Here is a 20661-nt window from a genome sequence, read left to right as displayed (position 1 = left end):
CTCCACGCGCGGTAGCATCTCAGAGCATCAGGGTGTAGTTGTTGAGGCACACAAACACAGCGAGAAATAATAATAATAACCTTGTGTTTGGTACAGTGCCTTATCACGTTGTTGAGAAGCCTCAAAGCGCTTCACAGGATTTATTGTGAAATATTGTGACTGTGTTTTTGTAGGCAAAAGCGGCAGGACAATTGCACTATAAGTCACAAACAGCCACGTTTGAGGGATTTTTGGTCAGGACACCGGAAGAGAGAAACTCCCTTCTCTTTTTTGCGGGATCTTTAACATCCACCTGAACAGGCACGGACGGGAACGTGTTTAACATCTCATCCGAAGGACGGCACCTCCGACAACGCAGGGCTCCCACAGTACTGCCCGAGTGTGTCAGCTCACGAACTCAATGTCTGACGTGGGGCTTGAACCAACAATCTCTTGATCCACAAGTGGGAGAGGCTGCTACCAAATAAATCAAGTCAACAGATAACGCAACTCTCCTTTTCTCAGAAATAGATTGCTGGAGTCAAGAGTCCAAAGCGCTGGCAATTTCAGCACTGAATTCAGATTTTAAAAAAATGTATGTCTACGTGTGCAGTTTTTTTTATTGAAATAAAAAAAAATCCTTGCATTTGACGAACCGAAGCACCTACAACATGTAAATGTCACGAAGAATGTTTACATTAATTAGAGTTAAGTTTAGCCAGGAGTTGAAAGACAAGTTAATTTTGGAGGATTGTTTTGGGAGGACTGGGTCTTTTTTCATAAAACTGGTATAAGTGGATCTTCAGCGATGAATATCTATACGGCTAAAAGATAAGGAGTGCAGAGGTGGGTGAACCATAGCAATACTTTGGTAGTCCCTGCCAGTGTAGAGCTAATATTCTTGAGGCTTACCAGTGAAGGGAACATAGGAGTGTCCCTAAAAAAAATGTGTGCACAACCTAATGTGCGGGGAAGGAATGTACCGTAAACAACGGAATGTGTTTTGTTATTGGGAGAAAAGAAAAAAAATTGTAACAGAAGATGTTGTGTGCTATTTGGGATTTCTGTTGTACTAAATATTCTATTTATAAATAACTATATATTTTCAAACAACTAAGGGATCATAGCTGTTCAGTAAAGAGTAATTCAAAGTATCCAAACACCGCTGCCTAGTGGGAACTACAGAACAGGCAGCCTAACAGACTGAATTGACTCTAAAGTGGATTGATTGTATTTTGTGGGCGAAATGCAGCAGTTTAATGTCTCATCCGAAAGACAGCACCTCCGACAATGCAACCTCCTCCCCCCCCCACAGCATTGCAATGGTGTGTCAGCTTCGACTATATGATTCTAAGTCCCGACATGGGGCTTGAACCCACAACATTCTGGCTCAGAGGCGAGAGCGTTACCATTGCTCCAGGCTGACGCACAATGCAACCTCTGACTGACCATCTGCCTCCCAGTTCGGCAATGGAGTTTCAAGCTTGGCTGCGAGTCCTGATGTAGGGGTTTCATTCCCCAATGCATTGAACCAGAGACAAGGCTGATACCCAGTAAACCACACTGACATTCCCTTCCTAAGCTCCAAATATCGCAAGGAACTTTAGAAGTAATTACTGGTAAATGTCATGACCTTTTGGGGCAAGGAGACGAAGGGAGTGGATGAGACTAAGAGTCAGAAAGGAAATGGGAAAGGAAAGAAAGGATGCAAACTAGAAAAGCAGCAACAAGAAAAAAATGAAGAGGTCAGTAAAGAAATACGAATTGCCAATTGCCATAACCTTAAATCACCATCTTTCCTGACCACACATATATTGGAGGCTGTACTGTAATAAACAAGGTATGGACTTGCTTAACTCTTCAACATATTGTTGCAATTTGGCTTGGGACTGAACAGAAACACACGGTGGGAGAATCCAGAGCAAGGCAGGTCCAACAGGGATCAAAATGTTGAGGTGTTGATAAGGGCTGAAGGCAACAGGGGGCAATAAGCAACGAGAACATAGCATGTTCACTGCATGATACTCCAATGGGAGGGAGTCATCCAACAGGTGCTGCGACCAGTGGTAGGTCAAGCAGCTATTTAAGGTCGAGAACTCCTGCTTATGTGTTGCGTTATTATAATTATTCAGGGTCTGTCAATGCACGGTTAAGGAAATAGGAGGCGGAGGAATATCAGGCGCACATCATTGGTCCTTATGTATCTCCACCCTTTCATATAAATAGTGCATTCACCCAACTTTGTTCTCTTTAACAAGTTAGACCTAGGGGATAGGGCAGCTAGGAGTACGGAGGGATGATAGCTGTGGTTGATCGTTTACTTGCCCAACTGTCACATTGGATAGCAGGAACTTGGGCTTATTTCTCCCCCACCACAGCCGATGAGGCCCATCTATGGTATCTCACTGTCACCCTTATTCAGATCGGCAAATGCATTGCTGTTGCAATTTTGGGCTATCACTGGGATACATTCAGCACAAAAATCCTAGTGGAAGAAAAGAAACGGACAGCTGTACTGTAGTAAGTATCAGCCAGTGAGTCAGTGTTTCAGTCTTCCCCGCTGCTTGTCCAGCTTGGACCACTCTATCTGTTAGGGCTTTGGCTTGCAGGGTTAAGAGGAGCTGAGTGGGTTGGCTGGCTGGATTCTGCCACTCCATTGCCAAGCATTTTACCTTGTGCCCATTCAGCTCCAATGAGACCCTGCTTACCCCAAGCAGAATAGCCTCCTAGAGTCATGTTGGTAGTTGTGTACAATGGTGTGTAACATATAATATCTTAATAACCAGGGTATTGATTCTTGTCAGTTATTTATTTTCTCCTCTCCCAGAGGGATTGACTCATGCTAAGTTACAGTTCCATGAATGAGCCAATTGATATCTTACGCAAGTGGTCATTTTTCAGGCATGAGGATTGATGGTGAGTGCCAGCAGCCTATTCCAACATGGGGTTTGTGTGTGTCTTTGAGACGTCTCAATGGCATGATAGGACCCTATATCAAATGCAAGGATTATTATTATAATTATAGTATCTTGTCATTTTGCAATGACTCAAAATACTTTACATTAATGCCTCTTAGGTGCAAGTCACCTCCCTGTCTGGTTTACTTGTGTTAAAATAAAATAATAATAATCCTTGCATTTGATAAAGCGCTTTTCATGTCCTCTAGACGTCCCAAAGCACTTCACAGAATACACTGTAAAGTGAATTGACTATATGTTTGTGAGCGAAACACGGCAGCCAATTACGAACAGCAGTGTCCCACAAACTGTCATGGATTGAAGTGACCAATTTATTATTGGGGTTTTTTTCTTGATGGATTATTGTCAGGGGTGTGGAGTAAGGAAACTTGCCCAAGGTTTCACCCGGCCGGGAATCGATCCCAGGTCTCTTCGCTTGTGAGGCGAGTGCTCTAACCACTGAGCTACAGGACTCCACCGTGTTAGGTGAACAAACACAGCAGCATTTGGGCACAGCTCGGCACCATTAACAGCTGCAAAACGAGTGATCAGTTTGACAATAAAACAGAATTATTGTTGATTTATTGATATACATTTCAGCCTTTCAGTTCAGAGTGAGATGATTGATTCAGTCATGTGGGTTGCATATGCACAGAGATTGATTGGACGACTTTGCTGTGTAAATATCACATATAGACTAAAAATAGAGACTCGTAAGGGCAGGAGTTATTTCTTAAAAGGGAAGTAAAGTTGTTAGGGCAGGGACTAAGTCTATAAACAAGATGGTTCTTGATGAGCCTGTAAATAGTTCAGCTTCACTGGTGCCATTTGAAAGATCACAAGACAAGTTCAGATGAAAAAGGACCTTCAAACTTATCTTTCCTGAATATCCGCCCTACTTTCTTCACTATTTTAGCATCAAATATTTTCTTAAATGAATCCAAGTCTTGACCTCTAGCAATCGTTCTAGTATCCTTTTCCAGCTGTGAACTACCTTCTATCTAAAGGAATGGTGCCTGTCTTACAATTGCCCTTCACAACTCTGAACCTGTGTCCTTCTATCCTACTGTAGATGAAAATATTGTTCTGGGTTTATTTTCTCTTTAAGGTCTCCTCTGAGACACCTCTTCAGCAAGACTGAAGAGCCGTAAGGTCATACATATGTGACTAAGATAGAGTGTGGTAACATAAATGTCAACCCAGATGTTGCCATTTCTTTTCCAACTGGTTCTCTCATTGAATAAAGGAATCGTTCACTTCACCCATAAGTGGGTGTCTAGGGCTGAGGAACCTGGTCTGATTTGTGAAGGGGCAAGAAGAAATAGATAGAAGGGTGTCTATACAACCAAATTTCCCATTGGGAGTGGGGAGCATGGATTTTTCCATCAGTTATAATAATAATCCTTGCATTTGATATAGCACCTTTCACGTCATCGAGACGTCTCGAAGCATTTCACAGGATATACTATCAAATGTTTTTTGATTGTGTATTTTGTGAGAGAAACATGACAACCAATTTGTGCACAGCAATGTCCCACAAACAGCCATAGAATGAGTGCCCAATTTTATTTGGGGAATTGAAACTGGGAGAAACTCTCTTCTGTTTTCGAATAGTATCATGAGATCTTTTGTGGGATCCTGTACCACAGTGATAAGCACACTCACCTCGCAAACGAGAGGACCTGGGTTTGATTCCCGGGCGGGATGAAACATTAGGCAAGTTTCCTTCCTCCACAAGCCACTGTTTACCTAGCAGTAAGTAAGAACACAGTTGTTAGTTGATTGGCAAATCGCTTTCCAGGGATAATAATCCCTTCAAAATAATAATAATAATTTGGTCACTCAATCCACATCTATTTGTGTGACACCGCTGTGCGCAATTGGTTGCCGCTTTTCGCCCACAAAATACACAGTCACTTTATTTTACACTTTACAGTATATTCTGTGAAGCGCTTTGAGACATCTCAACAATGTAATAAGGTGTTACATCAAATGCAAGGATTATTATTATTATTATTTAACAGTTGAGTGGAGTATATGAAACCCAGTTGCTCACCATTCAAATCGTACCAGAAATTTGTTAGGTGATGCTGGGAATGCATTAGGACATCTCCATGATAGGAGTCCTGTACAGTATAGTGTAGGGTTACCATGTACAGCTCCCGAGATAAGTTGATCCGTCAAGTGATCAAGTGAGTCCTTTCGTTCACACACCGGAGGCAAAATTTCTAATTTTGGAAATATTCAGCTTGAGTTTCATGAGTGTCAGCCACTCTGGCAATAGCAGCCAATGGGAAGCAGCTTGTGATATGGTTTAAGAAGCCCCCCACACACGCTGGGTCTGCTGGAAATCTCACTCGCTTCACTGTGGTTCTTTTCACTATCCTTTTGCGCATCTCCAGCCGCGGCTCTCTTTGCTATCCGATTTTCGGGAGGGAAGATAGTCAATACACACCCTGAAAAGATATCAGGACTATGATCCGGGTGCGGTGTCTGCGTGGAGGTAGCAGAGGTGCCGAGTCTGCCCATTTCCTAGGAGCTATGGTCAGTATGATCTCCTCTCTACAACTTGAATGGGTTTGTAGCTAAACTCTTTGTAACAGCCACAGCTGCAGAGCTGTTAGTACTCAGGGATGAGGATACTGTATTTAGCTGTTCACAAAGTCCTGTTTGCGCCCCCCAATGTATTTGTTTCTACAATGCACTGACCCAACAACTGAAACACGTGGAAGACTGATGATAGTTAATACTTCCGTTTAATTAATTGTATATACAATACATTTTTGCCCACAAATATACAGTCAATTTACTTTACCAGTATATTTTGTGAGACGTCTCGAAGATGTGATAAGGCACTATATCAAATGCAAGGATTATTATTAATTCAATTATAATTAACTACTTAGAAGTACTTAATTGTAACTCAGTACAAGTCACATCATGCTTGGTGCAACATCTTCTTACATTGGACAACAGAACTTTGTGAATACCTGTACAGTAAACTCCTGATAATTCAGGATAACTCAGGATAATTCAGCTTAACGTGTGACTGCCACTTAAGTCATTGTGCAGTCAATATCGCATCCACATTATACATATGCCTAACTCTTCCCGATAACTCGTCACTCATCCCTTTTCCTGTGACGAGTTCTCAGGACTTATTTAGTTACTTATTTCCAATTTTAGTAGAACGGTGGTGGGGGGGTTTTAATTGCAAAAAGGTTTAATCGTGCAGAAATTTTGAATGTTGGTCCAAGATTAAAAATACAGAACAAGCGCTTGTTTAATGTTGTAAAATCGAAACATGTTCAGTTTTGAATGAGAGTGAGAGGCTGCGGAGTCGTGTTACCAGCTCGGGGAGGTGATGAATGGAAGCTACATGCAATGGAATGGTCCCAAAATAGACCTGAATGATTGTCAGCACAAAGTAGATGCCCCTTCCCTCATCCACTGCCGCAAAGTTTGAGTCAGTTACAGTTATTACTACGCTTAATTTTTAATATAAATAAGTGCAGTTCTGTAGCGTATTGATTAGAGCACTGACCTCGCAAACGAGAGGACCTGGGTTCGGTTCCTGGTTCCCGGGCTGGACGAAACATAAGGCAAGCTTCCTTACTCCACACGCCTGTTTACCTCGCAGTCATTGCGAACCTGGTTGTTAGTTGATTGTTGGATTGATTAATCCCTTAAAAAAATATATTTTAAAAATTATAATTTGGCCACTCGACACTGCTGTGCGCTTAATTGGCTGCTGTGTTTGTGCTGTGTTAACTTTCCAGTACTATTATTATTAAAATAATACAGTCACTATACTTTACAGTAAATTCTGTGAAGTGCTTTGAGATGTCTTCCTGACATGAAAGGCACTGTATCAAATGCAAGGATTATTATTGTTGTTATTATTATTATTATTATTGCAGTGTTATCAGTGTTGCCGCACATACTCCTCTCCCCCCCACCACCCACCCCACACACGCACACACACACATCTCTTTGCTTAGTATTTCAGGGTATCTAGAATCTAAATTCTTAAATCCAGTCGTCATTTTGAAGCCGTTTTTTCTGTAAGTTTCTCTGAAGGAAAAAGGTAAAACTGGATTCAACAATTTGCCTAATTCTCTGAGAAAATAGTGTGCATCCAGAACCGGGTGGGATTTCCTTCCCTCTTGGTGTCCTCAGTGAGATGAATCCTTTTTCCACCTCCAACAATGATACTGATGGCAATGATATCGAACCCCACCAGTTTCGTCAACTGTAACTATATAACTTTTCCACTGCAACATTCCTTAAGATGTATCCGAGTAAGACTGATACTGAGGCGATACAATATCGGTCTTATTTGCTTATCTTATTTTATTTACTAATCCTAAACTGTGTATCAAAGTTACTCTAAAACAACCATCCAATGGAGGAGGAATTATTTTTCGTCCAATAAGTCTAGACTGGATTTGGTAGAACTGCAGTACTAACTATCCCTCCCCCATTGCCTCTGATTTCGCAGCTCTCATCCTTCAACCTCGCCCTCCATATAAGCTCCTCCAACCATGGACACCCACTCAGTCTCATCGTCACCCACGTCTGTGATGTCTCCAAGCTTGCCATCACTGACAGTGCCATCTCTGGCCATTTCTCTCAGCTCCTTCTCCTCCCACCCCTTCTGTCAAATCTTCCGTAAGCTCATTTTGCCCCTTGAAAATAAACCTCACCCCTCAGTCCCTCTTAGGCACCCTGGCATCCTGAGATGTTCTATATCTCCGGTCCTCCACTTGCAGTGACCTCAATGCATTGGTCATCAAACTGCTCAATGACTGCCTATATTCCATGTTTGGCACACTTCCCCCCCACAAAGAAATACAGAACCATCTCCTGGTACAACCTCCACTCCCTCCAAATCCCATCCACTCGTATTCATTCATTGGGAAATAATTCTGCTTTCTTTCCAAGAGGAATATTTATAACACCAGACAGTCATCTTCCTCAGTGCCTTACTCTACTGCGGTTACTTTTGGTTCACTGTAATATAATTTGATCTTCTGTTATTTTATGTTGCGCTGTGTAAAACTCCTCCAGTGTCCTATTGGCAATGTAGAGGAATTTATGCATCTGGATGTGCAAGAGACGCGGAAAAAGTTGCCAATTTCTCTCTCTCCCTACCGCTGCAGTTGTCTCATAATGTTGGTCTTTTTGATATGTATTTCATTCTATGTTACCGGAAAAAGCAACAAATTGTTTCAAGGTCTACAGATACATTGAGTTTGAACAACCAGCTCAGGTGACATACTTGTACCGTGGGTAGAACTTGTCCTGGTCGGTCGGGTGGAAACCCATCACTGTGCTTAGGAGTAGCCACCAAAGCTGAGAATTGCATGCATCTCACCTGCACATGGAAATTCCAGAGATAGATTGATTCATTGGTTGATTGCTTTATTGATTGATAAATTGATAGATGGTAGAATCCTAGAATATTTACAAGACAGCAAAAAACCTTTGGGCCTCCATTATGTCTATGCTTGTGTTTGCTTCCCTCCTCTGAAACCATCTACTCTGATCGTATTCCCTTGTTTATTCCCCTTACCTTTTTAGCATTTTGTTTCTCCAATATTGATCAATTTCCTTTTCAAATGTCATTAAGGGGGTTGGCTTCAACCAGCATTTGTGATAAAACATTCCATAATCAGCCAATCCTCTGTGTACAGTAATTTCTTCTGACCTCCTACATTCCTATGCAGCTTTGACACCTGTTTTTTTCTTACTACTCTCTCCACCGTACCAGAAATAGAACCGTTTAACTCATGATAGCCTAGCCAACAACTGTCCTTTAACAGCTGTGGGCTGCCATCAGACCAGCCCGGTTGCAATAAAATATGCTAAAGACATCAGTCTACTTGAGCTTGAAATAGGAGTGACCAGAATGAACTTATGTAAGTATATTAATAACCATCAGGTTACAAGGCAGTGGATTACCATTTGTTTCTTTATTCAGTGGCCTCCTTGCTCCGTAGTTACTGAAATAGTTTGGAGCATGTGATATTGGGTATCTACATACTGTGATACAATACTTTTACCCAATTTCTCATTACCTGCTGTCTACTAACCTTCTGAAAGTCCCTTCATGGTTTCAGCCTTCTCTGCCTCTGCACTCCTGTGCCTGCACTCTTCCAACTTTGGTCTGTTGTGTGCTCCTCACTCTTTCCATCCCGCCATTGGTGGCCGAGTCTTCAGCCACTGAGCTCCTACTCTCTGGAATGCTCTCTCAAAATCCCTTCAACATGCTCCTTCTGTCTTTGTCTTTAAAGTTCTTTGTCCTGGTACACTTGGTCAAAACCCTTAAAGTTTCCCTCTTCCCCTCACTCTTCAGCGATCCCTACCATCTCTATGAAAGGCTTTATACATAATAATAATCCTAGCATTTGATATAGTGCCTATCATGTCATTGAGTCATCTCAAAATGCTTTACAGAATATAGTGTAAAGTGAATTCACTGTGTATTTTGTGGGTGAAACGCAGCGGCCAATTGCACACAGGAGTGTCCCACAAACAGTTGAGTGACAAATTTTTTTTTAAGGGATTATTAACCCGGTAAGCAATCCACCAATCGCGTAAACAACTGGATTCTTACTTACTGCTATGTAATCAGAGGCGTGTGGAGTAAGGAAACTTACCAAAGGTGTATAAATCTGCATTGTGTTGAACCTGCAGATGTGTTCATCCTCTTTATTTCAGATCGGCAAAGCTGTTACAAGTTGGGTGCAGAAAGCTTTCCGAAGCACTCAGGCTGCTGCTGCTGACCAGAGTTCCTTTGCTGCAGATGATGATCTGAAAAAGATCCCTGATTCTGTGCACCAAGAATGTCCTGTCTGCTCCTACAATGAATGGGACACTTTGGAAGAAGTGATCGTTGGGAGACCAGAGAATGCTTGCGTGCCCCCTTTTACGGTGGAAGTAAAGGTACGTCTGACCTCTTATTGTGCGTCTCTATTGCTATATACTGCAGAAATATAACTGCAAACTCTCTGTTCGGAGATTGTTGCATAACACCGAAAATGAGATGTTTTATACATCCATATGTACTATACTGGAAGTGTGTTGTGTTCTATGTTACCTAAGCTATTTGCAGGAATACAATATTTGTACAGCACCTCCAACAATGCAACCGTCCACCCAAGCACTGCATTGGAGTGTCATCTTAGACTATATGAATTTCAAATCCTGACGTGGAGCTTGAACCCACAAGCTTCTGACTCAGAGGCGAGAGATGTGTCAATGAGCCAAATTGACACTTGATGAATGGTGGGGTAATTGTGATATTATCAGGTATTCCCATTACACTGTCTCCCCCTCATTCATTGGAAATAATAATCCTTGCAATTTGATACAGCATCTATAAAGTCAATGAGCCTTAAAGCACTTTTAAGGAAATTGCTGTTATGGCTCAGCATTTTGTTTCCTCATTAATTGAACGATACCTTGTGTGAGTTTTTTTCTTCACTTTGAAGATTTTTATCTTTACAGTCAGGCTGTTGACGTCTGACTTCAGCTATTAGATACTGTAGTTTCCCATAGAGCCGGTGTAAGTTACTTTGCATTAAAAAAANTGTAATTTAGAACCACTTGACTCAAGATAGGATATGTCAGTAACGGGCAGATGTCTTTCTGATCATTGCAATGCCAAAGAAAACACTTTTTTTTAAGGCAAATTAGTTTTCCATTGAGCAGAAGTCAAAACTAGCCTTAATGAATTCTTTAGCCTCTCCCATTACAGTATTTGTAGCTCTCAGGAGCTAAATTGCATGTACAGCATGTCTGACACTATCTATGGCTCACTAACTCGCTGCTCACATTTCAGCAGCTGCTTTTCATAACACGTTCATGTCAGGTTTTTTTTTGAGTCAGCCGAGTGTCTGACACATGTGGAACCCCATCATCAAGTTTAAGAGTATCCAAACCAAACTTGAGAATTCCGTGCTTCACACCTACACATGGAAATTCCAGGGATAGGTTGTTGGAATTTAATGAAGCACTTTGAGACACCCTCCCAATGTGAAAGGTGCTGTATCAAATGAAAGGAGTATTGCTATTATAATTGCCATCAATGAGCAGTCTAACAATATAGAATATTGTAGTGGAGCTTATTAAAACACCAGCACTAGAGCCCATAATGGGGTAGAATTTCAGATATCTGGAATATATTTTAGGAGGCACTGTTGATTTCAGGGAAAGTTTAATCTGATTCCCAATTCTCTACTCTGCTCTGTTCTGGGCTTTAATCCAAAGTACCTGATCGCCAAGTGTTCTGGGTTTCAGGCCAACACATACGAGCAACACTGGGCCTTTTACCAGCAATATGGAGGCCAGAGTTTCCCCACAGAACATGTGAAGAAAGCCATTGCTGAGATCGAAGGGATGTGTGACATACTGCGAGCAGAGGGGGTTACTGTCCAACGACCCGATATTGTTGACTGGTCTGCTAAGTACAATACACCGGATTTTGAATCCACTGGTAAAATCTCCTCTCTTATTTCTAAATGCCAATCAATGTTTTTGTAAAACAATGAGGTTTACAATAGTACGTAAGAATTTGCCAGGCATAAGAAGACTAAGGTCCATCCAGTTTGCCTTCCATCATCCTGGCAGTCGCTTGACATGTTGTGTCCCACACTATATACAGTATCCCGAGTAAATACTAGACTAGTTTTCCAGTGGATGTCAATGGTGCGGAATGGAACCTTTTCCCGCTCAACAATCCGGTGTGGAGATGAAGTCAAACAGTGGTGGCTTAGGGTTGGATGAATATTTTGGAATATTAATTACCTTTGAGGATCAGAGAATATCCATCTATACCACACTTCCCTCCCTATCCCCAGTAAATACAGTGGGTGGGGTGAGTTTCATAATGGAGTAGGTTTTGTAAGTCCATCGGAGGAGTGGACTTTATCCTCATTCGGTCCTCCCATAAATTGATTCTCAGTGAATCTTAATCCCTAACCTCAGAAGACAAGTGCTCGATACTGACACTGATTGCAAAGAGGCAGATAAAAATCAACACAGAAAACTATCAACGTCAAACAAACACAAAATGTAAGAAACCTATGAAATTGAGACACTGGTTTAATATGGGTTGTGGAATCATCTGAGCGATTCATTGTGTAACAGTTGAATGTAATATGTCAAAGTGCCCTATCATTGACCACCTTTCCTCTCTCCAGGGATGTACGCCTCAATGCCAAGGGATATTTTGCTGGTAGTTGGGAATGAGATCATTGAAGCTCCCATGGCTTGGCGGGCTCGCTTTTTTGAATACAGAGCATACCGGTCACTCATAAAGGATTATTTTCGGCGTGGGGCGAGGTGGACAACTGCTCCCAAGCCACAAATGTCAGACAGGCTGTATGACCTGGTAAGTTTCAAGGTGCCAAATCCCACAAACTGGTTGAGAAGTGAAAAACCCACCTTGCTATGGTGAGCTGTTAGTTGCCTTGAGAAACCATTAACCTTGCTCCATCTCAAGAGTGGAAGGACATGGGCTCATGGTAAGGCTTCTCAATTGATAAGTTCCCAATCCAACCCAACCCAACCTGATCTGTGAGGTGCCATCAAGTAGGGGCAAAGCAACACCCTTTGTAAGATGGCAAATCAACGTGCATAGCTGCACTGCCAACCCGTCTCCCAATGATTTGCTTAGAGCAGTAAAGTGGGAGACTGGAAAGCAATACCTCATTAGAGAAAGTGGAGTTTCTAAGCTACACATTGTATATTTTACAACGTGATCTGTGTTTATCTCATCTGATAAGTAAGTGATTCTTTCTCGTTGTTCACATCTTCACTGGTACAGGATTATCCCATTGTGTCTGTGAAAGAAAGACACAAGCTCGCGGCACAGGGCAAGTTTGTAACCACTGAATTCGAACCGTGCTTTGATGCTGCTGATTTCATCAGGGCAGGGAAGGACATATTTGTGCAACGGAGCCAGGTAATAGTAATAATAATAATAATAATAATCTTTGCATTTGATATAGCGCCTTATCACACTGTTGAGACGTCTCAAAACGCTTCACAGAATATACTGTAAAGTGAATTGACTGTATATATTTTGTGGGCAAACGTAGAAGCCTTTGGCAGTCTCAGTAATGTTCTAGCGTAGTAGAAAAAACTCAAAACAATCACTGCATTCTTCACTGATGTTGCAGTTTGGGATCAAATGCAAGGATTATTATTATTATTATTGACAACTTTGAGTGTTGGGCAGATATTTGTATGATTTTTGGAGACAGTATCAGGCCTGTAACTATGACTTGCTCTTTTCTAGGTGACTAATTTAATGGGAATCGAATGGATGCGTAGACACCTGGCTCCGACTTACAGAATCCACACCATTTCCTTCCAGGATCCCAACCCAATGCACATTGATGCTACCTTCAATATCATTGGACCCGGGTTGGTTCTTTCTAATCCAGACCGCCCCTGTCACCAAGTAAGGTTATTTAGTCAATATGACACCATAATGTAACTCCGTGATTACAATTAGATAGTGGTGAACTCAACGTTGTGAGAGGATATTGTGTACAGAAATTTCTCAAATCCAACACTTTACCTTGTTGCCATTTCTTTTCCAGATTGATTTCTTCAAAAAAGCTGGATGGACTATCGTCCAACCTCCAACTCCTCTGATTCCAGATGGTAAATAAGAACGAACCTTTTCAGATTAAGTCACTGTTGGGCACTGCTAGTGTCAAAAAATGTTCACTCATTTTACGAAATGTCATTGTTGGAACTAGGTATTGACATTAAGTCATGTTACTTTGGTAGTCTGGAAGTAACTCTTGTTACATATAACCTGATCTGTGTTCTCTCACATTCCAGACCATCCTTTGTGGATGTCTTCCAAATGGCTTTCCATGAACGTCTTGATGTTAGATGAGAAACGAGTAATGGTTGACTCTAATGAGACTACGATTCAGAAAATGTTTGAGAAACTCGGTAACTTATTTTCCCAATTCCTTACTTGTTGGTTTATTCTGGTTTTGAAATCGTAACAATACATCTTACATTCCCCTGTCCTTCGCTATCCTAAAGGCTCTTTTCATAAGAGCCCTGGAGCATACTTTTAATAATAATCCTTGAACTTGACATAGCGCCTTATCACCTATTCGAGACATCTGTAAGTGCTTCACAGAATATACGGTGAAGTGAATTGACTGTATATTTTGTGGGAGAAACGTACCACAAAGAGCTGTTTTTTTGTTTGTTTCTGGGGTTGGTGTTTCTTGAGTTAGAAACCCTTTCCTTGTATTTTTTCAATGCAGGAATTGAAACAGTGAAAGTCAACATCCGTTACGCCAATTCAATGGGTGGTGGCTTCCATTGCTGGACGAGTGACATCCGTCGTCGTGGTACCCTACAGTCGTACTTTGACTGAGGGAGGCAAGTCTTTGTGAGGTTCCAAGGGTTGGACACACAAGCGAGCGATTTACTACAAAATCCAACACATGCATGAAATTGGGTTTTCTTTGAAGAGTGCAGCTTTCTTAAGAAGGTTCGGGCAGAGGTTTCCCCGCACAGTCCCACCACTCTCCCTCCCTTCCATCCCCTCCTCCGCTTCGGAAATAGGTTAAACGTCAATCATGCAGCTGCATCAAAGGTCCTCTGGCTATCTTCCAAACATTTCCTTCTTCCTGAAACTGGGAATTTTTTTATTCTTAAAAGTGAACGTGATGAATTCTTTCAGAGTAAATGACTAGGCCTGATCCTAGTTGAAGAGTTTCTATTGTCATTTTCTAAATAATGAGCTATTGGAAATCCAGCCACACTCCACATTGGGTTTACCAGAGGACCATGTTTTATTGGATGGGAATAATCATTTAAATGTGATGTCCATTGTTTTTCTGTCTGTGATTTTATTTGCCAGTTTCCTTAGGGTCTCAGTGATTCACAATGTTGAAGATCCCAAATTGGTGAGAGTTTATTCTACACAGTCAGCCATTTCCCATACATACATACATACATTTCTAGAATGAATATCTTTGCAGTTTTTTTTAATTACATCTGTTTTTAAATCTTAAAGTGGTGTTTACAGGTTTCATTCAAACACTGGGGGTTAGTGTGAGGTGGCGCTCACCAAAATATTACTCCAATCAGGTGAAAAGTTCCTCAATGGACAATCACCTTTTCTAAACTGACTCATTAACACATTCACATTTAGGTGATGTAGTTAACCAGCAGAGATTCTTGAGATAAATAAACTGGTGTATGTAATTTGGTGCTCCTCTACACACACACTCCCTGGGAACAGATACAATGATACTTTGGCTGAATGAAACCATCACAAACATGTGTTTTTTTTAAAAAAGTTTTAACGTGGGAATAATTCAATAGTTTATTTTTAGTTGTTACAGGGATGTACTTACTGGTGGCATGCGATTTATTGTTTACTCTTTTATTCTTTGCTAATAAATAAAACTGGTCTTGCAAATTACTTGTGGAGGTTCTTTAAGTTGAAGACGCAGATGTTTTACATTCAGTGTTGAGTTAGCTTGTTGTCTGGGTGCAATTGGCCTCATTGACTCCCCTTTGCATCCCCACCCCCCTCAAACCTCTCAGGTCCTGAAGAGGGGTTGACAACTTTCTATTCCTAATCACTATCCAATGGCTTCAGTTGGAAAGTTAATGTTTGGATACTCTTAAGCATGGTGATGAGTTTCCACAATGTGTCCATGCAGAAACTCACCACCATGCTTAACAGTATCCAAACTGGCTGACAAAAACAAAATGAGCACACTATTCTCTCTGTTAAAGTCTCATCCCTCACATGTTAAATAACCCAGAGAAGTGAAAAAAAAACAAGCTGGAGAAGGTAAATCTTTACTTCCTCTGCTGGTCAGAGATAAATTCTACAGTTTGGTTCAGATACAAGCTCAGTGTCATATTGTATTGATTGCCTGTTGGTACACAAACCAGGAGATGGGTTGAGTTTGAACATTATAAATAATCACAAGATTTACTATTTGTTCAACAACAATAATCAATCAATGATTAAAAAAGAAGGGAGAAAGGAAAGGGCCTGTTCTGGTCTTAAACATGGCGGACGGCCACTTTGGGAGAGGATTGGGGGTCAGTTAGCAACAGTTAGCCGTAGGTTGAAAGGACTGAATGATCCCCAAGCCTTGGTTCTTGCCAACCTGCGCCTAATGCTTTCCGAATTAGGTAAGCACGATGGGTCCCTCCAGGTAGAGAGTAGAGTGCGCATTCAACAGTCTGTCTCTGGAATTTCCATGTGTAGGTGGGATGCATGGAATTCTCAGTTTGGTGTGGATACTCTGAAGCAACGGTGATGGGTTTCCGTATGTGTCAGACACCCGGCTGACCCAAAAAAAATGATCTGTTCTTATCTCCGATTCGGTGTGACACTGATAAACCTTGCGGTTAATCATGCACTACCAAACACCAGATGGCACCAGAGTATGCAATATTGTCTGCTCACTCCTGCAAAAACTGTCCAAAAGTAGATTAATTTGTAAATTATTTTCTTTAAAATTGTGTGTACTTGTGTGTGAGTGGTTGTAGGATGTATACTATCCCAACTGGAAAAAAACACTGACTCCCAAGATACGTCCCACATCTCACCGGTTCTGGCCCAGGCTCCACTGGCTCCCCATCACCGAACGGATCGACTTCAAGCCCCTCACACTCGTGTTCAAATCCCTTCACATTCTGGCACCTCCCTATCTCTCCGACCTCCTCACTCCCCAATCCACCACCCAATGCCTCCACTCGACTGGCACCAGCTTCCTCCTCGTCTCTCGCCCCTTCTGCCCCACCATCGGAGGTCGCGCTTTCAGCCACTATGCCCCTAAACTCTGGAACGCTCTCCCTCAATCCCTCCGCCTTGGCCCCCCCCTCTCCCTCTCCTCTTTCCTGTTCGACCGTGCTTACAGCCACCTCCCCCTGGCTCCGTCACTCTTAAGCACTCTGAGACGTTACCATGCGCGGAGGGGGCTATTATAAGTGCAAGTTGTTGTCGTCGTTGGCCTGGAAAAATGGATCATTTTGAAATTGAAAATAAATGAATTAAAAAGTTTACACTTTTATACAACAACTTGTACTTATATTACATAAATATTTATATATATAATGCAAAAAAAAAACAAGTTTTAATCCCAGGTCACCCACACAGAAACTCGGCGATGGGACAACTATTTTATACTAATGCTTTGCGTAATAATCAGTCAAACAAACCCCATTTTATTTCACAATCCCACACCATCCAAGGCAACTAACAGTGCAATATCAACATTCCCCTCCTCTGAAGTTCTGGGTCTGTAGAGGGCGTCTCAGGCTCTCTGGTAAGGTTTTGAAGAGTGAAAGCGATAGCTGACCAGAGCTCAAAAGGAGACCTCGGTATGTGGGAGTGACAGAGGTTCCAGCTGTTTGTGGAGTGGGTTATAAGGTGGGGAGGGGTGGGGGGGAGGAGGAGGAGAGGGGTGGGGATAGTGGGAAGTTCTCTAGTAGACAACTCTTTGGTTCCAACTCATTCCAACGATCAGATAAGGAAGGAAAGGAAGGAAGAGATAAGCTTTCGAGCTGCGCGTATCAGAAAGTATTTGCTGCGTAAAGGAGCATTCAAACTCCACTGGAACTCTGTGAAACACAGCAAACAGCAAATTAACGAAGGAACTTAGACTTTTTTTTGGGGGGGGAGTGGGTTAGAGACAGAGAGAGAGAGAGAGAGAGGGGGGGGGGGGGGGGGGGGGGGGGAGTAAAAGAAAAAGAAAGACAATTGTCGGAACGAATTGGGGGGAGACATTTAACACGTTCAAAGTGACGCAGTTGGTTAGGAGCCAGAGTTGTAATGTCACGTTGACGTTTGAGACTGATGAGATAGTCCATCTTCCTTTCCTGTCTGTGGGTTTGACTCTTTGCGTGGATTTTCCTCTCGACTGTATTTTGGATTTGCGGAGAAAATCTATTGAATTCGTCCACTGCCACTAAAAGCAAATCATCTTCCCCATCTTCACCTCCAACCTCTCCCCACCACCCCCTCCCCACTCCCCCCCCTCTGCTCCCCTCTCCTCTCCTCCCTCTTCCCGGAACTTGATGCTCGGGCTCCAGAGAGGGGAATGAACAGGACTATGAGCCAATTGAGGTGAGAAGACTGACAAATGGAGGCGAAAGCAGAGGAGCCGACTTTGGGGAACAAGGGTCCAAGGAACGGTCCATGGAAGGTCAGAGCCCAGTGAGCATTATTTGTGCATTTCACTCTCTCTCTCTCTCTCTCTCCCCCCCCCCCCCCCCCCTGTCCATTTCACAATTGGGGGAATTGTACTTGAGTCCAGTGCATGTTCTGTGTGATATATATTTATATCCTTATCTTTGTATTTTTTTTCCAAAAAGTTAGTTTCGACCTAACAACCCCGAGGCAGAGAATTTCTCTGGAGAGTGAAATTTGTTATGCATCGGATTTGGCTGAGACTGAGACTGAGGGCAAATCCCCCCCCACCCCTCCCTCACCCCCTCTCTCCCTCACCCCCTCCCAGGGAGAAACACACAGATGTAAAAGCCCCTAAAATCTGCCACTGATTCGTTAAGATCCAGAGTGGTAGCAAAAAAAATCAGCTTAATCATAATAATATTAATATTCCGTGTCCTGATCTGGACTGTGCAGATTTATTATTAGTATAATAGTTAGTATAATAATAACTTTAATTAGCATAATCGTTATCATAATAATTATTATAATTAGTATAATAATTAGTATAATATCAGTATAATAACTTACATTCTCTCTCTCAAACACAAACATTATTACTACTAATAATAAATTATTAGAAGCAATAATAATAATAATAACATTAATAACATTTTTTTTAAAAAAAAGGGTGGATTTAGCAAACAGGACTGAGCTGGGAGATTAGCCCCATCCAAAGAAGTTAGTTGCCAGAACAGATAAAGAAAGGACATTGTTTGTATTTCAAAGGCTTGTGGCTAAAGACTAACATTGCAATCTTTGGATTTCAAAGGCTCAAAGAGTTACGCTCTGACGCTGTGCAAATCAGCCAAAGGAATATTGGCAGCACTACATCAGTAGCAACTTTTTTTCAAAGCTTGTTATGTTACTAATATTCACTGCCAGGGGAGGAAAATTACACTGATACCCCCCACCCCCCCCACACACACACACACCTCTGTGGGGAAATTGTTCATGAGCTTGTGTAACCCAGTACATGTTGGGGGTGAAGAGGTGGGGTGTGGGATGGGGGGTGTGGGGTGGCAGAAGTTCTCGTCTCTTTTCAAATCCCTTTTACAGGGATAGAGAGAAGGAGGAAGAGAGGAATAGAGGAGTTAGTAAAGGAATGAAGAGAACGGAAATCATTTGCCATTCTACCCCCAGGGTGTTTGATTTCAGGTTGCTTTTCATTTTGTACATTTGAGTGTCCATTGCACAGGATGCATTTAGTGTCAAAATACTATGGTGATTTTTTTTATTATTATTATTATTATATTGAGTGAGTAAAACCTTTTCCTGTTCTTGGGTGAGAAGGGTTTTCACGCCATGCCGAGTGCTGTTAATAAGATGACACCTTTCGGTTAAGAAAACCAGACAGGGTCGTATTGCATTTGATATACTGTAGTGCCTTATCACGTCGTTGAGACGTCTCAAAGCGGTTCACAGAATATACCGTAAAGTGGATTGACTGTGTATTTTGTGGGCGAAACGCGGCAGCCAATTACACACAGCAGTGTCACACAAACAGTCGTGGATTAGGTGACCAAATTATTATTATTAATTTTTAAAGACATGAAGGTGCACCTGAGAGAGGATTTAATAGCTATGGTAAAAGGCTGTTGATTTTTTTTACCTTACATGTCTAGTACAGAGCCTATTGGTACTGGACATATATTACGAGTGTACCTCTAGTCCACCAAACACATATCACTTTCCTCTCCACCAGAATCCATGAGGAATCAGACCCAAACCCATTTTTTATTTAAATGTTCGCCAGCATTAGTTTTAATGCAATAATGTATTTGCCGCAGTGAATTGTGCAAAGAATTGCAATAATCCCTTTTTAAAAGGGCTGTGGTTACAAACAAACTCACCAGTGACATCCCAGCAAGTGGCTAATCATGTGGTTAGACAGATTGTGTAATCTAACTCTATAACACAAACACTATTAATGTTTAATCTTACTTGTAACAGCTATTCCTATTTAGCAAACAAAGCCTTGGACTGAGACTGATTTCAAACAAAGGGGGAAATACAGTTAAGGCTGGTGATTGACATCAGGAAAGATACATGAGGAAAAAAATATTTTCAAAGGATTCAAAGGAAGAAATAAATAATATGATGACGGGCGGCACTGGAGACCAATTGAATCCCTTCCTATCCAATCTGATCTGATTGCACGTCAGAACTTTAATAGGTTAAAGTCTGCGACTCTATGCTTGTTCAGACTAACCTTGGAACAGAGTTCCCTGTGTGCGTGTGTGTTTGTGTGTGCTTTTAATGTGTAGTTAGCCAGTGATAATTGAAGGGTATTGATGCAATTTGTCACTATCTGGTGAAGTCTTTTGGCAGTAAAGTTAATGTTCCCCAAGGTGAATTGATTTTCATGTGATGGACGTTTAAATGGGCGGCTTGATTTACATGTGGTACTGGAGGAACGCCAGCAACTTTATGTGCTTTCCTTTAATCTCATGAAATAGCTTACTGTACTGCTTCCCTATGGTT

At 41.8% G+C, this 20661-nt stretch overlaps 1 protein-coding gene across 2 annotated transcripts; it reads left to right on the top strand.

The window, feature by feature from the left end:
- The first annotated feature begins 5296 nt into the window (after positions 1-5296).
- Positions 5297-15408, top strand: gatm (glycine amidinotransferase (L-arginine:glycine amidinotransferase)). Of its 2 annotated transcripts, XM_007905550.2 has the most exons (9): positions 5297-5480; positions 9660-9884; positions 11241-11436; positions 12143-12333; positions 12769-12906; positions 13243-13407; positions 13550-13613; positions 13797-13913; positions 14240-15408. In XM_007905550.2, exons 1-9 carry the CDS (start codon positions 5412-5414, stop codon positions 14350-14352), a joined length of 1278 nt encoding a protein of 425 aa, XP_007903741.1. In that variant the 5' UTR covers positions 5297-5411; the 3' UTR covers positions 14353-15408. The 2 variants fall into 2 exon arrangements, with proteins under 2 accessions (XP_007903741.1, XP_007903750.1); XM_007905559.2 differs by lacking the exon at positions 12769-12906.
- Positions 15409-20661: the final 5253 nt, after the last annotated feature.

The sequence above is a fragment of the Callorhinchus milii genome, unplaced genomic scaffold (assembly GCF_018977255.1).
Source record: "Callorhinchus milii isolate IMCB2004 unplaced genomic scaffold, IMCB_Cmil_1.0 Scaffold22, whole genome shotgun sequence".
In the NCBI taxonomy this organism is placed as follows: domain Eukaryota; kingdom Metazoa; phylum Chordata; class Chondrichthyes; order Chimaeriformes; family Callorhinchidae; genus Callorhinchus; species Callorhinchus milii.
The sequence above is the reverse complement of the archived record's forward strand: the minus strand, read 5'-3'. Positions and strand labels throughout refer to the sequence as shown.